At 43.0% G+C, this 19,042-nt stretch overlaps 1 protein-coding gene across 18 annotated transcripts in view; it reads right to left on the bottom strand.

Moving 5' to 3' along the window:
* Positions 1 to 19,042, bottom strand: part of sipa1l3 (signal-induced proliferation-associated 1 like 3) — a 112,598-nt gene that overhangs the window by 50,575 nt on the left and 42,981 nt on the right. For all 18 annotated transcript variants that reach the window (XR_009789922.1, XR_009789923.1, XR_009789924.1 and 15 more), the window contains 2 exons: positions 4,722 to 5,438; positions 2,780 to 3,743 (listed from right to left, as the gene is read on the bottom strand). Coding sequence is in view for 15 of the 18 variants with exons in the window: in XM_061783237.1 (XP_061639221.1) it covers positions 2,780 to 3,743; positions 4,722 to 5,204 (1,447 nt within the window). In the remaining 3 variants the exon portion in view is untranslated. The remainder of the gene's footprint in view (positions 1 to 2,779; positions 3,744 to 4,721; positions 5,439 to 19,042) is intronic.

Raw genomic sequence — 19,042 nt, 5'->3', positions numbered from 1 at the left:
GAATTTTCATTTGTTTGACCATTATTTCGGAATACAAATAGTGAATGGGGCTTTAGGGGGTGAGTCAGAGCACTAGTTTTTATAAAGTACAATATTATTGAGTGCTATTTTCCTTATTGAAATAAATTACATTTTTTTGGGGGGGGAGTGGGGGTTGAAACAGATTAAAGGCATTTCCATGTATTTCAATGGCGATGGCGTAAAAGTGTTTTTAGTTATGGGCGTGATCACGAAACAAATTAAACTTGTATCTCAAGACACCACTGAAAATAACATCGAAATATTAAGATGAGAATTGTACCACATTTTCTGACAGATTTCACGCAATTAATACAAGCTGGACTACAACTATTAAGGAATAAAGACGTCCCTACTAGCGTTATAAATCTAGGAAAAGGATAACGTGCTGCCACAGGACACCCATTAACATTTTGTGACTTGTTCTGAGTTATCCACACACTTCACAGGGCATCCTGAGCATCCTACTCTGAAGCTTCCAAGCTAAGCCCCGCTAATGCCGACACCGCAGGCGGAGTGGGACTTGAAAGAGCAACCAGAGGGTCGGGTAGGAATCTTGCTTGACAAGTGTTCCTCCACAACAACTGACTAGCAGACAACTAGGATGAAGAACTCATTCCATGCGAGTCAAGTCTGCTTTGCTTCCATGCCATGTCTTGTGGTGAAAATGTCAGATTGTTGACAGGCATTCGTGACATGCACGCAGGGCGCGTAGGCATAACGCAGGGGACAGCCGAGTCAGAGGAGGAACATATTTTTGGAACGATAACCTTTATGCGGTTGTGCGGCCTCTGGGGGACTGTCTTGCTAAATGCGTATATACACGCACGCTGACTCGCACATATGTGCTCGCAACAGCATCTGCCACTAATTAGGATGCTGCCAGATGATATTTGCCATGGGGACGTTTCAGAAACTGCAGACAGTCTTATGAGGTGATAATGAGAAATGTCCACATGTACACACCTACTTCATATCTGGACTTAGTCTTACAGGGAGATTCAAACAATTTGCCATCATTTCACAGTCCAATAAAATAGCCAATTCCCGATCAAATGAACTAAAATCTTTATGTTGTTAAACACGAGTTTATGTTTAATCTTAGATTGTTTTACTTTTACTTTTTTCGGTGTGAAGAATGACATTCACTAATAATGAAAAGGCATTTTGTGAGTTTGAATATGCTCAAACACAGTCAAACGTGTGTGCAGCGTACATTTTCAAGGAAATTCAATAGAAATACTGTACACCAGCTGGAAAGCAGATTTGGACAATCAAAGCGGAAACCAAAAATGAAACAGTGTGTCGTGTGAATATCTTTGAATATCTTTTATGCTTCAAGATGAAGCCTCTTTACTGGAATGTCATTTGCCTTGGAGCGTAATTCCCAACCACTGTGCCGTGGAACATTGTCGTCTATACAGTGGTGCCTTGAGATACAAGTTTAATTCCTTCCGTGACGACGCTCGTAACTTGAAACACTCATATCTCAAAACATCTTTGTCCATTGAAATGTATGGAAATGCCATTAACCCATCCCTGCCTCCCCAAAAAACCCAACCGTAAAAAAAAAAAACTGTCATGGGTGTGTGTTCCGATTGTTGAACACAACCCTTTGTTGGATTGCCTGCCTGTGTACCGACCTCTGCCCGTATATTAAACGTCTCTTTTTGAAACTGTCCATTTGTTTTGGAGTCGTGCATTTTTGGGTCCTATCCTCTGTTGCGTTCATGACAAAAAACATGCAGTAAGGACATCATTAAACAAAATGTAAAGAACTAAATGTTAAAGGTTTTTGGCATTTTTTGCTTCAAGTCAATGAATATTGTGCTGCTCCTTCTGGTATGCGCGCCTTAGCCACCGAGGGGCAATACAGACATACATGGAGACAGTCGCATCTCAGTAAGCTGCAGTAATATTAGGCGTTCTTCACAGAGGATAAAGAACATATGCCTGTGAGTATTGTTATATTGTCTGTCTACATGTGTTGCTTCATCGTTTGTATTCAAATATTCATTGCTTAAAGTCTAACACAGGCACACCAATGTTATTTATTTGCCCGTCTATGCCGTTTTGCATTGTTTGTTCGCAATGGGCTAAATGGACTATTTGCCAAACTGCTGCTTTTTGTGAAGTGAGTTGAGTTCACTCATATGTGACTCGACTGCGCAGTAATTATTATTTATCCAATTCATGCTAGTGTAACAGCTTTGTATTCAGCTTAACAGGCCAGAATTTAACACAGAGTAATTACATTTATGAGTAAATTAAGACGAGATCATCATTATTTCTGTATTTTTGTGTGTTTTTGTCTTGTTTGGTGGTGTACCATGTGATTTTTCAATTGTAAAATATATGCCTTGGCTCAATAAAGGTTAACAATGGCATAGGACAGTTACTCAGATATTCATATTTCAAATTGTAATCCCTGTACTTCTTGCACTGACAAAAAGGAGTTTCACTGTTAACTTGTCACTGTAATCGTGCGGATAAAAGCAATGGTGTATCATCAGCTTTAAATTTGTGGTGGATTAACACGTAATGAAAAAGAAAATCTAGGAAAGATGCCAGATTGGCTCACATCGCAATGCTCAGGCCCTGCTGGATATTAACTGTCACACGATGAGCTGGTGGGACTGTCAGTGTGGACACACTGGCAGAACAGAACCGCAGACAGTGTCAAATCTCACAAGTATGTCTAATGATGATTCTGAACGTTTTATTATCACAGTCGCTCTGAAAGCATTTCTATGCGACTTACCTTTCCCATGGAAGTAGTCTCTGTAGTACCTAGCCCCCAGATCAACATGCTCTATGCTGTACTCTTTCAGTCTTTCCAGTCTCGTGACTTGCTGTTCAATAGGTGTCTCCACCACGGACACGCTGGCGTTACATCTCCTCAACCAACCCATCACTCCATCTCTTCCTCCTTCTCCTCGCTCCGCTGATGAGCTGAGGAAGCTGATGTTCCGTTCCCCGTGGCCCCCCGTCTCGTTGAGGAAGTGGGGGCAGGTGAGGAGCAGCGGACTTGAGCTGTAGGCTCTGGGAGGAACGTCCGTAGGGTCCACGACCATAGAAGGAGTGGTTGTGCTAGGGTCTAGGCCCACAGTTAAATCCTCAATGCTGGCGTATATGTGTTCATTCCCGCTAAGAGGCAAGGACCTGGACACAGATAGAGACACGGAGGCGGCCGATGCCCCTGTAGCCGTGTTCCTCCTCTGGGTCACATAGCCCCGTTGAGCTGCGGCCTCGTGGAGGTCAAAAAGGATACTCTGTGCGTCGTAGTGGACAAAACTCTTTGGGCAAACCCACGCTTTGTAGGGAACATCGGATGAACCCCGTCCTCCATCTTCACTTGTCTCTCCTTTACCACCGTCCTGCTCCGCTCGACTGGCGCTCCGAAGTTTCCGGAACAACGACGAGGTCCCAAGTGATGATTCCGTGCCGCCGCTTTTCTTCCTCACGCGCTCACCTCCATCCTTCCTTCGCTCGTCCCCACTCAGTGTGGAACCTGGCGAAGGAGTGCTGGTCGGTTGGGAGTCCGCCGTATGTAGCAGCTCTCTGAGACGCGTGGGTGCTGAGCTGCGCTGGTCGGGCCTCTCCTGGTGGAACTGGGTGAGCATGTCGAAAAAGCTCTGCTCGGGGATCCCCTGGATGTCGATGGAGGAGGTGCTGCCATACTCTCTGAACAAGGTCCCCATCACTCCTGCGCCACGGACCTCCACCTTGGCGTGCAAAAGAGATGTGTTCAAACTGTTAAAATATACAACTTTACACTATCAATTTTCTATACCACTTGTCCTCACTGGGGTTAAAGAGTGGGAGCTATCCTAGCTGGCTTTGAGTGAGATTAGGGGTACACCGTGGATTGGTCATCAGTGAGTTGCAGGACAAAGAGACAAACCATCGAATCATCGCTTGATGTGTGCGCCTTGATTGGCACAGTGCCGTTACTTTACACATTCCACCCTCGCGTCGTGCTGCAGCTTTTTGACCGTGGTATTTTATTGAGTAGAGAATATCGATGTTATTAGACTTTGGCTGTTTGTCTACGATGATACAACTTCGACGATCTTCGCCCAAACGTGGAGCCGACCAACGGTCATATTGGCAAATAATGCATCCAGCAGCAAATCTGTGGAGAGGGACGAGAGCCGGCGCGAAAAGAAATTCAGTGAAGCGAGAGAGAGGACTAAATATAAAAGAAAAATTGAACCAATCCTTCTCCTCCTGTTACTCGCCAAAAGCAGACTGTTACAAAACTGCAGTTGTTTGTTTACATTCTAACTCGGCTTGTAGCAAACGTGAGCGACGCCATTCACGCTGTGATCGCAAGATTACAATTTCAGCATCCCGGCCAGAGACATCCATGATTCAGGCGTTCTCATATTGGTCGTTGGAGACTTCAATCTTGCTCCTCGTCTACTAACAGCTTCAGAAAGCATTTGGACTGTTCAAAAAGGAAGGAATAAAACTCTGGACCTCCTGTATGTTAAATGTCAATGTAAAGGGAGCTGTTGTAAGAATATTTTGTGTATTTTTTTATTGTTGTATTTTTATTTATTATTTTAACTATTATGTTTTATGTGTTATCGACAGCACATTGTTAGAGCTGTGGTCATTGTTGAAGTGCTCTAGAAAGACAGTTAAGTTGAGCCCTAATTCTTGCCATGAATAACCAGAGCACAAGATAGCAGTCTCACCTCGTTCTCATCCTGTTCACTCAGCGTCACCTCACTATTGGAGCGCTGCCTCAACGGGGGGAGGACGCGAAGGCTCAAAGGTGAACCTCTCTCAGTGGAAAACGTTCTGCCTCGGAACTCCACATCTTTGGACCACCGCCGTGGCAACCGTGCCACTCCGCCTCGTACCAACCCGACGTCCGACGATAGCACCGACGACGACATGGACGTGGAGGAGTCGTCGCCGTTGTGATGGCTGCTCATTTGACCGTTCTCAAGCAGCGACTCTCTGGACTGGGCCCGACGCGGGGGCCACTCTGCGATCCGAGCGCGGACCCCCATTTTAGGCACTGAGATGCGCGGCTGCATGGTCGCATCCATATGGACCGGGTGCCCATTGGGGGTGTGACGAAACGGCACGTGTTGAGGGAGCCCGCCTTCGCCACCCCCGTCCAGAATGTCTGAGGAGGTGCAGGTCACCCCCCTGTCTCTGTAGCTGTTCATGGTGCCCCAAGGAAGCTCAGGGCAAGATGGAGGCCAGGTGGGCAGGGGGCTGGCATCCCATGTCAGGAGGGATGCAAGAAACGGAGAGGAAGGGGCCCCACACACACTGTGCTGTCTGCAGTACAGCCTCCAGCGTCCAAAAACATCACTGTTGTTCTATGGGGCACACTTCACTGATCCATGATGGACCAGCCCTCTTTCTCCTTCTTAGGTTATTTCAAGTCCAATAAAGATCTGCGAAAAGAAAACCAAGTAGAACATAAGCAAGCATTCACTCTGAGAGCACAACACGACATAGCTTTTGTGACCTAAATTCTTTGCAGTGGAAAACTGAGCACCAATTCTAAAAAAGAGTAAGTCATAACAGTAAAACAATGTGAGATGGGCATAGAAAAAGTCAGACAGGATAATAAGGTGCAGCAATATGACAGAGGATTTCTTCCATCGAGGCTAATCTTCTGGAAGCTGACACGGGATGTTATCTTTCACACTGTGCACTGAAGTGCACATGCAGACACATATGAACGTTCGCATACCCCACAGGCACGATCTCCCACGGCTCCTCTGCAGAGTGAAACCACTGCACGGCTCGGCTGATACCAGAGCTACATATCCACATTGAGAGCATCCAGAAAGAGTAGCGGCACGTAGTCATGACTAAGCATCTGTATGTGAAAATCTGGAGGTGTTAAGACTGAAGCGAGAGAGGTGCGTGTCTTGGTATTTATTGGTTTAGTGACGAGCTACTTTCAGACTTGTGTGTCCTCAGCAGAGTTCACATCTCAGCATAACTATTAACTGTTGGGCCACACGGGTGCGAGCAACCTCAATTCCGCTGATATGACCTGTTCATTGATGCAAAATCTTAAAATCCTTTCCAGAATTCAGGCCCTTTTACACAATTTTTCCCAATGCAACCAACCAATTCAACCGGGGGGAAAAAAGGTCGACTTAACTGCTTCGTTCCGGTCATTTAACAGCAAACTGAAGGTCTATCAAATCGAATGCCTTGGTTATCCTATGTTCCACTGATGTCGACTTCCAGACTAACAATTTCATATAATATTGAGCTTTTTCTTTTATCAAGAAGATGAAAGACGTTTAATGTTCTCTTTGATGAACAATGCTTTATGAGTCAACAGTGATGTTAGTCTTGGTCCCATGACAGCTTTCCTCATAAACACACAGACGCCACACACTGTGACCAAATTTATTTACAGCTGAAAGATTTTGCCTATGGTAAAGCAAAGGCAACAGGCTCCCACTCTGATCACGCTTTCTGCTCATCCAGAGAGCTGTCCTGTGATCCAGTATCAGGCTCAATCCCAGATTATTTTGACGCAGCTGCAGGCGCCGCAGAATGGCTTCATTATGTGCCTCGGAGAGGAACGATGGGGGCAGGCATGCGCTGATCTTTACCAATGACTTCTGTCACGGGGGTCTGAAGCAGACAGCTCATGAGAGTGGAGTGCACCTGACTGTCTACCAGTCAGTTATTTTCACATGCTCAGTTAATAAGATGTGCGGTATAAACAAGCCAGTCTATAAACTAAGAACAACTCTGTGAGGCTGTGCTTTGATATCTTTGGTGTCCAATGATTAGTTTGAACAGAAGGAAACTCATCGTGTTGTCCTGCATGTACTCTTAAACTGTAGTTAAACAACTACTGAAACCATGTTTTACAATGATACTGTATGTTTTTACCGACTGGACGCCAGAGTTGGCCTGTAAACATGTACTCCCCCTTCATAAGAACACATTCACTTTGTGAATGTATTTCACCCATACTTTGTGATTGACAATAAAATATATTTTTGCTGAGCTGAGTCTGATGCGGCAGGCAGCACTAGATGTGCACTGAGATCGGTTGGCGACCAGTCCAGGGTGTACCCTGCCTCTCGACCAAAGTCAGCTGGGATAGGCTCCAGCTCACCCGTGACTCTAATGAGGATAGTGCTTTAGAAAATGGATGATTGATGCATGTAATTCATACCCGGGATGTTAGAGTTTAAACTATGAATAATGATGATTTCAACATCAAAATATCATCACAAATCTTTGATTGCATTGTGAACTGTTGGTTTACCTTGCTACCCATTGTTAAAAGATGAAAAATATTTGTCAGTCATAGGAAGTTGTAATTACAAGTAGAAAGAAGTCCTTGTTTGGTCACCTCAACATTAAAAAACAAAATTTAAATGTACAACTTAAATGTACAAAAAGTAATTTAAAATTTTTCGTGCTAAAGCAGCCTAATAACAGTTGTTTACGGTGTTATGCAATACTTAGGAGGTACGGAAATATGCAGTTGTAACGGGAGTCTATTGAAATGCTCACAGTAACATTTTAAAAGCAATCAACCAAGACAAAAGAGAAATGAGTTTTGGCCCAAACTTCAGAAGATAAAGCACATTCCTTTGGTTTAATTACTGGCATATAGTAATTAGGGAAGCACCTCCCTTATTCCTGCTGCTCCCCCAGAGCCTTCACATGCTTCAGGCTGCATGCACTGCAAGCATATGCAGAGCATGGTTGATTAGTAGACTAGTCAGTTGGTAGTAATGATGGAAAGGAGTGAACTGACTGAGAGGGGGTGGGAAGGGTGATGGGCACCAGTTGCCACTGCTGGATGTGCTGGGAAAGTCAACCGTACACCGGGTCAGATATGAGATCAGTGCCATCATTGAACATTCTCGAATCAATTAATTGTTTACTCTGAGCGACTGTTTTGTTCAAATGTAATTAAATGCCTTCTTACTGATTGAGCATGTGAGGTCACAAACTGCTATATATTTCAGATTCAAATTACATATAGAAATGGAAAAATGAAACATGTAGCGGTTTAAATGACAGGCAAGATCTAGCAGCTGGTTTGAAGAACAGATGGCGGCGATGGTGAATTGACAGGAGGAGATTATATGACAAACGACAATACCGTGTTGGCAGGCAGCCTAGCGGCTGCGCATCAAACATTCATGCCAATTTAGCTTTAGGTGGAGTAGACTGAAAGGGATGTGTTTTGAACCCTGCAATCTCACCTGATATAACAGTCCAGATAGGGCTGCAGCTATCGAATATTTTATATTTTTAGAATTGAGTGTTAGACCGAAGTGTATTTTAAACTATCATTCACAATAACGTGCATGCGAGGTGTATTTATTATTTTGTCCACTTGGGGTCGCTATCCTCACATTATACTGAGTGTGTATGGCTTTTAACTCATTCACTGCCAGCCTTCCCAATTAACATGGATATTTTACTTCTAAAGCCATCAATGGCAGTGAATGTGTTAAAGGTAGGACGTGGGCTGCCTGCTGAGTGACGTAGGCATCAGTGAATGGGAGTGCAGAGTTGGGTGGCTGCTAACTTGGTAACCCTTTAAGCCAGTCTGCATGAGTGACTCGGCATGAGTTGTGGCCATCGGCAGCTCATGCGCTTGTCTGTTTTCTTACTGTTTGTTCAAGAAAGCCATTGGAAGTACCCGCGGCAGTGCTTATCCTTGATGACTTGCGGGTGCATTAAAATATGTTATAACTCGCGATGGCAGACTATATTAAATTGCTAACATTGATACATTACCTTGTGTTGGCGATCATAGATGTGCGGTTGTGGTACACATTGCACTTTTATCTTCTTTCTTACATGCGAAGTGATCCCAAACTCTGGACTTTCTGACTTTACACAGTCTTTCCTCCTAGCTCGACGCCAGCGTGCCAACTTATTTCTACACAGAGTGGTGCGTGCGACTGCAGTAACATTAGTGTATGTGGAAAAATGATCCTGCAAAGATTCAAGGTAGAGATTTTTCTCCAACCTTTATTTGTCATATACTTAAGTTATTCTATTAATCCTTACAACACTAGGGGGAACGAGATATGCTGACATAAAACAATAATGGAGGAGAACAAGGATCTCCTGTATTTCTTGCGTAAGAAGACTCATTTTTTTTCTGAGAGGAGACTGGGCTGCAAAGAAACGGCCTGCTAGAGCAGACTGGAGACTGTGGAGTAAAAAATAATGCAGTATCTATAGCTAATCCACATCAGTCAGTAAGAGTCATTTTTTGGCACAAACACTGAATTTCTTTGATTAGTTTAAGATCGGGCGGCACGGTGACCGACTGGTTAGCACATCTGCCTCACAGTTCTGAGGACCGCGGTTCAATTCCCGGCCTCGCCTGTGCGGAGTTTGTATGTTCTCCCCGTGCCTGCATGGGTTTTCTCCGGGCACTCCGGTTTCCTCCCACATCCCAAAGACATGCGTGGTGGGTTGATTGAAGACTTTAAATTGCCCGTAGGTGTGAATGTGAGTGCGACACCTCTGTCATGGGCCTCATCAAGGACGGTGACGAGTCTGCATATCGACAGGAAGCGGAGCGGCTGGAGCTGTGGTGCGGCCGACACAACCTGGAGCTGAACACGCTCAAGACTGTAGAGATGATTGTGGACTTCAGGAGGCATCCTTCGCCACAGCTGCCCCTCACGCTGTCCAACTGCCTTGTGTCAACCGTTGGACCCGCCAGCTCTTCCAGCTCCTTCCCTCAGGTAGGCGCTACCGATCAATGCAAACTAGAACTAGTAGACATTCCAACAGCTTCTTCCCTCTTGCGATCAACTTCTTAAACACCTAACCTACAATTCCATTACAACATGCTGGCAATTTTTTGACTTGAGTTCGTTGTCACATTTCTGTGGGGCCAATTATGTATTACTCGTGCACTCACTGTAGTTGTCTCACCATGCTGCACTATTTGCATATACTGGCCACTCATGCCAGAGTAGCATCTGCTCCATTTGCACACTGATTGAGGAGTATCTGTAACATTTGCACAACCAACATTGTCCCAGATTATCGCACTACTTGTCACTTTAAACCGCATACACTCCTTGAAGTCCCAGCGCCCTTTGCACAATGGTCATTGCACCGGACTATTGCAATATTAGTAATTCAAACTGCTCTAAGTGCTAGAGGACTAGCATCTTTTTGCACAATTGTAAAAAAAAAAAATTTCAAAAATGTACCGGCATTACCAGATAACTAGCAACCCTTTACTGCTCAGTGACTGTTTTTTTTTTGGCAATGTCTTTATGTCTCCAAAGTGTTCTGTAAATTGACTGACTGTTGTCGTACTAGAGCGGCTCCAACTACCGGAGACAAATTCCTTGTGTGTTTTGGACATACTTGGCAAATAAAGATGATTCTGAATGGTTGTTTGTTTATATGTGCCCTGCGATTGGCTGGCAACCAGTTCAGGGTGTATCCCGCCTCTTGCCCGAATATAGCTGGGATAGGCTCCGGCACGCGACCCTAATGAGGATAAGCGGTACAGAAAATGGATGGATGGATAGTTTAAGATTACACTAATCCAGGTCTATACATAAATATTGAAGATCATATAATAAGTAGGTGTGTTCATGGAGTGTAAAAAGCACTTAAACATGAATAGATGACGTCAACAACAAAAACTAAGACTATGAGGAAGTGCTCATTCAGACAATGCTGTTTTTCACACACAACAATAAGACCTTTTTCGTAACGAGTCTGAGCAATGGTGCCCGAGGCAGTCACTGTATGTGCGCCATAAACACAAGACTGCCTTGCACACAAAACATCACATAATAGTAGACTTTTAAATATGAATACAAATATTGAGCGATCATCCTTAAGTATTGTGACAGGAGCTAAGGAGACTGTGCAGCATGTTTAGAAAATAAAGGTGGGGGTTCAAAGAACAGAATACAAGTAGGGCATACAATCGAGAGAGGGGGGTAGTATATCCCGAAGGGGAGGACCATCAGTGTCTGACAAATACACTTCCAATAAAAACTGATCAATGGGGCTCACTTAACCTAGCACATCATGCTTAATAGGTTTCTTTAGCCGGGGGAAGGGTGGGTATAGGGGTCAGTGATTGTGTGAGCGAGCATCCCTGTCGCAAAGCAGCTGTCTATAAGCAAGCACTGTCAGTAAGTGAAAACTCAGCATGATAAACACAATGGTCCAACTGCTGACACACACCCTAATCAAGTAATTAACAGATTAGAGAATGGACTCTCTAGTTTACCATAGATCCTGAAAAAGACTGAAAGAGTGAAGACTGAAAAACAGTAAACATAGTAACAGCAATATGGGCTAATGGTTAGTACACACGCAAACTTACTGACTTAAACACACACACACACACACACTGTGGGGGAATATCCTTAAGCGTTGTTAGCCTAATCTCATCTAATTCATAACCAGTGTGCCGGTAGTGTGAAGATGTAGACGCCATCTCTTGCCATCCAGTTAATCCTCTGAAATGTGTATATAGTAAAGATTACTTGAGACTCTGACTGTATGGTAGTTATTTGACCCTTTTTATACAAATGTTTCTTACATATAGTATGCACAATAAAAAGTGCTGCAGGTTTTATTTAGACACACCTCAGCAGTAGCAGGCACATTCTCATACCAATAAACAAACCACGCTTCCGGAACGCGATGATTCATGCTTAGGTTTTAGGTCATTGTTTCATTGGTATGCTGTCAGGGTCTCGAGTGTCCTTGGTAAGGGGAGTACACACCCTTGGAATATAATTAGGGGATTTTATACCTCAATTTTTGTATGCGAAAGCTGATAAAACATTTTTGGACTGTTCATTGATATTAGTGGTTCTCAAACTTTAACCCCCCCCCCCCCCCCAAGTACCACCTAAAAAAAATACTTCAGAACCACCATCATGGCCAACGTTAAAATACAGTAGCATAGTACATTTAATATTATTATTGTAAGCCACTGTAACATTATACAGTTATTTATTGAACGTTTGCCATAACTGACACCAGGCAGTCAACACAAAGTGACTAACGGTTTAGCCAGTTAACAGCAAGCCAACTCTTTACTCTTATTTGCTGACTCCAAAATTTACAAGATGACTCCAAAATTTACATGCATTCAGTCACAGATACAGTCCTGTAGAACGTGAGGACACCAAGTGGACAAAAATAATAGCTACACCTCACATGCATATTGGGGTTATGCATAAAAGTTTAAAATATTTCTAAATAAACATTAAAATAAATATATGGTTGCAATTCTGCAGATTTCGTGGTGAGCTGGAGCATAACAGATAGACAAGGGATTATTGCACTGCTTATTGGGGGTGGAGAGGTTCACAAAATTCACGATTCGGTTAATATGTTTTTGTGCTCATGGTCTTTGGTTCGGTATACGTTGAGTGTTAGGTAAATCAATTATATCGCTTAGTGTCAGGTTAAAACTAGACAAATGAGGTGGTCTGAAATAAAAAATGGCTCTTAAAGCTCTGACCCTTGAATTAGTGCATACAAAATAATTTACTTTTACAACCACATATATTGGTAGCAGATAGGCAAACTAAATTTGATAATTATTGTAATTGTTTTATTTATTCATTAATTTGGCCAAAATCCTTGGTCTTGGTTTATTTTCTTTTTATATTTCACTAGGGTTAATATTGGACGCATGTGTTACTTTGTTTTGTTTGTTTCCTGTATTTTCATGGGTTTGAGCTTTTATTTCCAAGTATGGTAGATACAGGATGTCGTGGTTGCTCCCGTCTCAGTTTGCTTTCTGCCTGCCTGTGAGAGGCATGTTACGGCGATGTGATTGCCCTTTTTTTATTTCATCACACTGCAGGAGTAAAACCTCATCTTTGAAGCTACTTCTGTGTACCGCCTTTTATGCACTGAAACACAGTGTGGTCAGTCGGATGTGCAGACCGCTCCAGCTTCATATCAACAACAAGTGAAGCACTAAGATCTTTAAACAAAGAAAACTACATGAGCACAACATTTTTGTGTATTTCCACCTTTCTTTGTGAGTTCAAGTAGCGAGCCGTTTGGATCCATTAGGGATGGCCATTTGATTAGGGATTGGGAGGTGGACCGCAGCCTGGTTTATGATCTCTGTGGTTTTAAAACAGGGTTTTGCGCTTTCTTAGCAGGAAGAGGCAAACAAACATATTACTGAGGTACATAAAATGAATTGATCACGCTTAGGGGAAGCCAGCAACCACATAAAACCCATGTTTTATTTCATTTAGCTAGGCTGAGCGCCGAATGGCAGACTACACCCTGGACAGGTCACCCTGATGTCAATCAAAAGGCGCACATGGAAAAACAACCATTCAAACATACAGACACCATAGAATCTTAAATGAACCTAACATGTAGGTTTATGCAGCGTGTGTGAAAATAAAAAAAATAAAGCATATTGATTTTCTGCCTAGGGGGAAAAAGCAGTGATGGTTCAATATAAACTAGTGGTGTTTGCTTGTTATGCTGTAGTAGTGTAGTGTCAAAGGGGGAGGGAACCCCCAATGGAGAAGGATGGGCAGCCCCCATTCACAATCACAACACTTTCACCCCCTTTCAGGTGACTTCTCCTGGCCCCTCCACCGCAGCCGTTGTAATCGCAGCCTGGTCTTATAACTGAAAATAAGGCATGAGGGTGATGACGAAGGCTCACTTCCTGCCTCCGAGTCATGTAATGTGGATTTGCTCCCTGCAGGGATGAGCGTCATTAAAATCACATTAGGATGGAAAGAGAGGGGAGTGTCATTTGAGGGGAAAAGCCTCTGCAAACCTGTGCCCAACAAGATGGGACGATTTTAAAGAACAAATCAAGCAAATTCCGACTCTTTTTGATTTGAGCGGAACATCCACCGACAAACATCAGTGAAATCAGTGACAAGACGAAAAGTGTAACAATAACTATACACCAGGAAATGGAACGTAAAGCAATAAGGGAATAGGTGTGGCTAGCTCAGCCCAATATGAGCAATATAATTACAGGGGGGTGAGGGGGCAGGGGCGGTGTTTATGACAGAGTTCTGTTCTTGGCAGTGACGTAACCTGAATTTGTCGGAGAGCGTTGTATCACTAACTTGTGATAAGGCAGTCGTAAAGTCAGAATAGCAGCATCGTCGTTGTCATCATGAGACTTTTACTGTTGTTGATACGGCTGTTGTTGTGCTTATTGTTCTCTTGTGCCTCCCCCGGCTACATAACCCCGCTATCCTGTTTTCTCTTTCTATCTTCCCTATGCCTCTCTACTCTTGTCACTCCACCTTAAACCAAGTGGCCGAGGTTTCTCCTTAAAGGAGTTTTTCCTTGCCTACGTCGCAAAGTGCTTGCTCATGTGAGCAAGGACAGCTGGTTTTCTTTAATGAATGAGTTTGATTCTTGACCTGCGCAGTAATGTTTGAAGTGCCATGAGATAACTTCTGTTGTGAATTGGTTCTATTAAAATACAATTAACTTGATTTTACAGTTGGCCATAAATATAAAACAATCAAATGAAAAACAGTAAAGACTGAAGTAACTGAGTGTCCCTTGTTGTCCTGTGTGACTGCTTATTGTTACGCCGCTGCGCAAACTAGTCCAATGCGCACCATTTGTATAACGTCGTATTTCAGGACCGTCGTAAACCAAGGACCCCCTGAAATCAAGTAACAATTACATCCACATATATTTTTTTACATGTTTTACATACATTAGCCACAGATTAATTCCAGAACTAGCTATCAAATGGCACTAGGTAATAATATTTCTGTCAGGCATCTACAAGGAATTAGTGGTTTTACGTTATTTTAGCTGTAGTATGCAATGGGTAATGGCTCTTTATACTTGACAGCTAAATTAGTGCTGAAACGATTAATCGAATAACTCGAATAATTAGAAATAAGTTGCCGTGATGGCGGTGAGGCAGGAGGAAACCACTAGATACCGCGCTGCCCAAATTACAAACCAAATACAGTTAATAAAATAAACTAATTCAATTAAATAAATGGTCTAGTGGTTGTGTGCAAAGGGGGCATGGTGAGAGGAAAATGCAAGAAATCGACAAAACACCCTGCTCCTTTGACCAAAACCACTCGGAGAGGCTGCTTGTCGCTGTACGATCATTATGCTGTTAGCGGTCGCCATAGAAACGGGTAGGTGCGGAGGGCCGTGCAGTGTAGGCGGCAGGCCACAGGCAAACGGGGCACACAACCTGAGTGAGAGAAATAATAAGACACACCACTGCATTGCACATTAAGGTGGCCATCTCGCAATGCAGCAGACTGCTACGAAGCTCCCACACACGGCAAACACAGTTTGAACTTGGGCTGTAATCACGCCAGTCAGTATGCTCCTCGCAGCCACGTGCGGCTAACGCAGCAAGGCGTGTCTAAATGAGCTAAAAGAAGTGGAAAAGCTCAGGGCCGTGCACTCATCAGCGGGATTCAAGCATCTGCTACTTGTTTTTGCTCAAATAACGTAATCCAATTGTGCAAATTCCTGGCATTTCTATAGATGCTTCAATCGCATCTTACGGTGAATTAATCGGCCATATGCCATGCTCCGCAGACAGCTGAATACGCTGGCTTTGCGATTTACATCTGCACAATGCGGACCTGTTGACAGAGTAAGTACGGGGGGATTAGCATGGAAGAACCTGACTGTCTGGAGGTCACCCCTTGGTCCTCCCCAATAGTTATCTACTCAATGTCTAAGTAGGCTAAATGGTGGCACACAACAACTTCACAACAAGCAGCAGAAAGTGAAAATTCAATATACAGCGCTTGCTTCAAGCTATTTATTGACATGCCCAGTTGAAGTTTATACATAAAAAGAATTACACATTGTGTATTCATGCAAAGCATACAACTTACAAAAGTCCACCATCTTAATGTTAACACACAATTAAAAAACGACATACACAGGGTAACGATCGATGTTGCGGTAGGTATAAGCCTTTAACCAACGGATATTTGAACACATATGTTGCAGGAACACATGTAGACCGACAACAGAACTTCGTGTATTATGACTTCTATTTTATTCTGTCCCCTGGTGGCCAAGGCGCACACACTTGAAGCAGCACAATGTCAAAGGGCACTGAATCATGAAATCATGATGCACAAACTGTTTAATTCTTTATATATTATTTAATTATATTATTACTGTATGTCTTGTGTAGGGCTGGAATGGATTAATGGCATTTCAATTAATTTCAATGGGGAAAGATGATTTGAGACACGAGTGTTTTGAGTTACGAGCATTGTCACAGAACAAATAAAGTGTGAGTGAGAGAGTGAGTGTGTGCAGGTACTGTGTTTAAATGTTTTTGTAATTGTGTTCTGGATTTACCTTTAATTATGATTTTGTACTACTGGTCATTATATTTATGTATTGTAAGGATGCCCTCAAAAATTCAGATGACGCCTCTCGTGGGACTATCCTTCAAATAAACAAACTCCTAAGTGAAGCCACCACTCCTATGGGTTTAATAAATCTATAATATACTGTAGAAGTTTAACTTTTTGAGGATCAAATTTATTGAGATACACCGGTATATTACAATGTAACATATAGCAATGTATTTTTAGAATTGTAACAACTTTACAGATGCCATTTGTGTTGTGGTAAAAACATATACCGGTGGTATCATTCATAGTAAGATAATGGCGCCTTTTACACTGACCATAGAAGAAATCATTTTCCCGCCTATTCAGTTTTGTTTCTGTATCAAAATCAAGCAATGGAGTCATCCCTGCAATTTTCGTTGACATTGTCTTGCATCTATCTGATTGAGTGATAATGTGCCATTGTGTGAAAACGCACATAGTAGTGGCAATATAACTTGCTGGATTCTGTGTAAAAGCAAAAATCTTGTTGTAAGGGCTCTGATGCAGTAATTCTGCAGGAATCTCTGCGTAAAAGAAACTAACAAATCTAATGGTGTCTTTAGCTGCTTTTTTTGTGATTATCACATGTAAAAGGCAGTGAGTCACCAGAAAGATATTTCAGTGAACAGACACATACACACACAACCTCTTTCTCGGACCATCAAAGCACGTCGCTTGGCATCAGGTGGCTAACAGAACAGATTGTGAATACCATCTAGAACAGAGGTGTCAAACTCAAGACCTGGGGGCCAAATGTGGCCCGACATCATTTTATGTGGCCGGCGAAAGCAAATCATGTGCATCTATTCCGTTTTTGTTTCTTTTTGCTAAAATCTGTTCCAAAATTGCAAATTGTCTTCACTTTTAATAACGTTAAGTGATTGCAAGCACTTTTTGTTGCCAAACCACATTCTAAAATAAATTGACCAATAGTTGAACAACTTGAAACAACAAATTGTTTTCCTTGACTTCGTATTACAAAACTAATTATCCAACAAATTTTCTGTATATACTTTATGTAATAATATGATGAGGCAATTATACATTCATATGGTTTCAACAGTCATCATGGCCCTCTAAGGGAAACCATAACGACATAACCATCACAAGAACGAGTTTGACACCCCTGATCTAGAATTTGTCAAGGAACTGCCTGTCGTGGCTGCTGGAGGTCAGAACCGCATTGTCTTGAAAGACTGACAAACGTCAGGCCCATTCCTGAGCACTGACAAACGAGTCAGCTTCCTCTTTCTGTTGAATTGATGTTTCTGTCAAAAAACACACCATTTTTCTTACATTGCACAAACTCTGGCCCAAGAGCACAACTATGTTAACATTTCAGATGATTTACAGCAACCAATTTTAACCAAAAACTGAGGTTTTAGAGCTTGAGCTGAATATTAAAAAAGCATGGTCGTAGACAACCGCCATGTATCCTAGCAGATTTTGCCATGAATTCCACTGAGGCAGGTCGATGAGGGGGGGAAGAAAAAAATTCAGATTAAATTTGTTTTCAATTTTGCATTATTAAACAACAATACAATACAAAATATGCACGTCGGGTGCAGGAATTGTTCTTTTCCAATTGGGGTCGCCATGCTGACGCTATACACCAGAGGTGTCAAACTCAATCTGGCCCGCCACATCATTTTCTGTGGCTTGCGAAAGGAAATCATGTGCGGCAACTTCATGTTTCTTACAAAAATACCAAAATTGCAATTGCATTCACTTAATAACGTTTAGATATTGCAAGCATGTCTCTTGTTTCTTCTTATAAATACTGTATTTTCCGCACTGTAAGGCGCACTTAAAAACTTAAAATTTTCTCAAAGATCGACGGTGCGCCTTTTAACCCGGTGCGCCTTATGTGTGCACTGAGTTCCAAAATCTGTAAAAATGCTGTGTGATTTTGGTAAGCGCTCCGCTTGATTGACTATCGGACCATTTCCCGCCGACATAGGGACGTAATACGTACACTACGTACGCTGACGGCAATAAATTAGAGAACATTACGTAAAGCTAGCTATAGTACGTACGCTTACCTCCGCCAGGTATACTGTACTACCGGTATGCTGCAAAACAACATTTGTTTGGCTAAGGACCCCCGAAAATGGCATCAGCGAAGAGACATGCTTACGAGGCACAATTCAAACTACAGGCTATCAGTTATGCAGTTGTAAATGGGAATAGAGCAGCCGCAAGAGAATTCAAAGTCAAGCACAAGAACAGCCGGGAGAAGCGTCTCTACAGTCAACATTCGACGGAAGGCAATAACAATAGCACAAGACATGAAGATCGAACACTTTCATAGAGGTCCGTCTTGGTGCTTTCGTTTTATGAAAAGGCACCATCTCGCCATCCGCGCAAGGACTACCGTGGCTCAGCAACTGCCAGCGAACTCCAACCGTTAGACATTGGTGTAAACAGGGCGTTCAAAGTGAAGTTGCGAGCGGCGTGGGAGCGATGGATGAGAGACGGCGAACACACCTTTACTAAGAATGGGAGGCAGCGCCGGGCAAGTTACGCCACCATATGTGAATGGATTGGCGGATGCCTGGACTAAGGCATCTGCTTTGACTGTTGTCCGAGCTTTCGCGAAAGCCAGCATCATTGCTGAACAGCCACCCGGTAACGAGACTGAT

The sequence above is a fragment of the Phyllopteryx taeniolatus genome, chromosome 8 (assembly GCF_024500385.1).
Source record: "Phyllopteryx taeniolatus isolate TA_2022b chromosome 8, UOR_Ptae_1.2, whole genome shotgun sequence".
NCBI lineage: Eukaryota > Metazoa > Chordata > Actinopteri > Syngnathiformes > Syngnathidae > Phyllopteryx > Phyllopteryx taeniolatus.
This window is presented reverse-complemented; position numbering and strand designations above follow the sequence as displayed.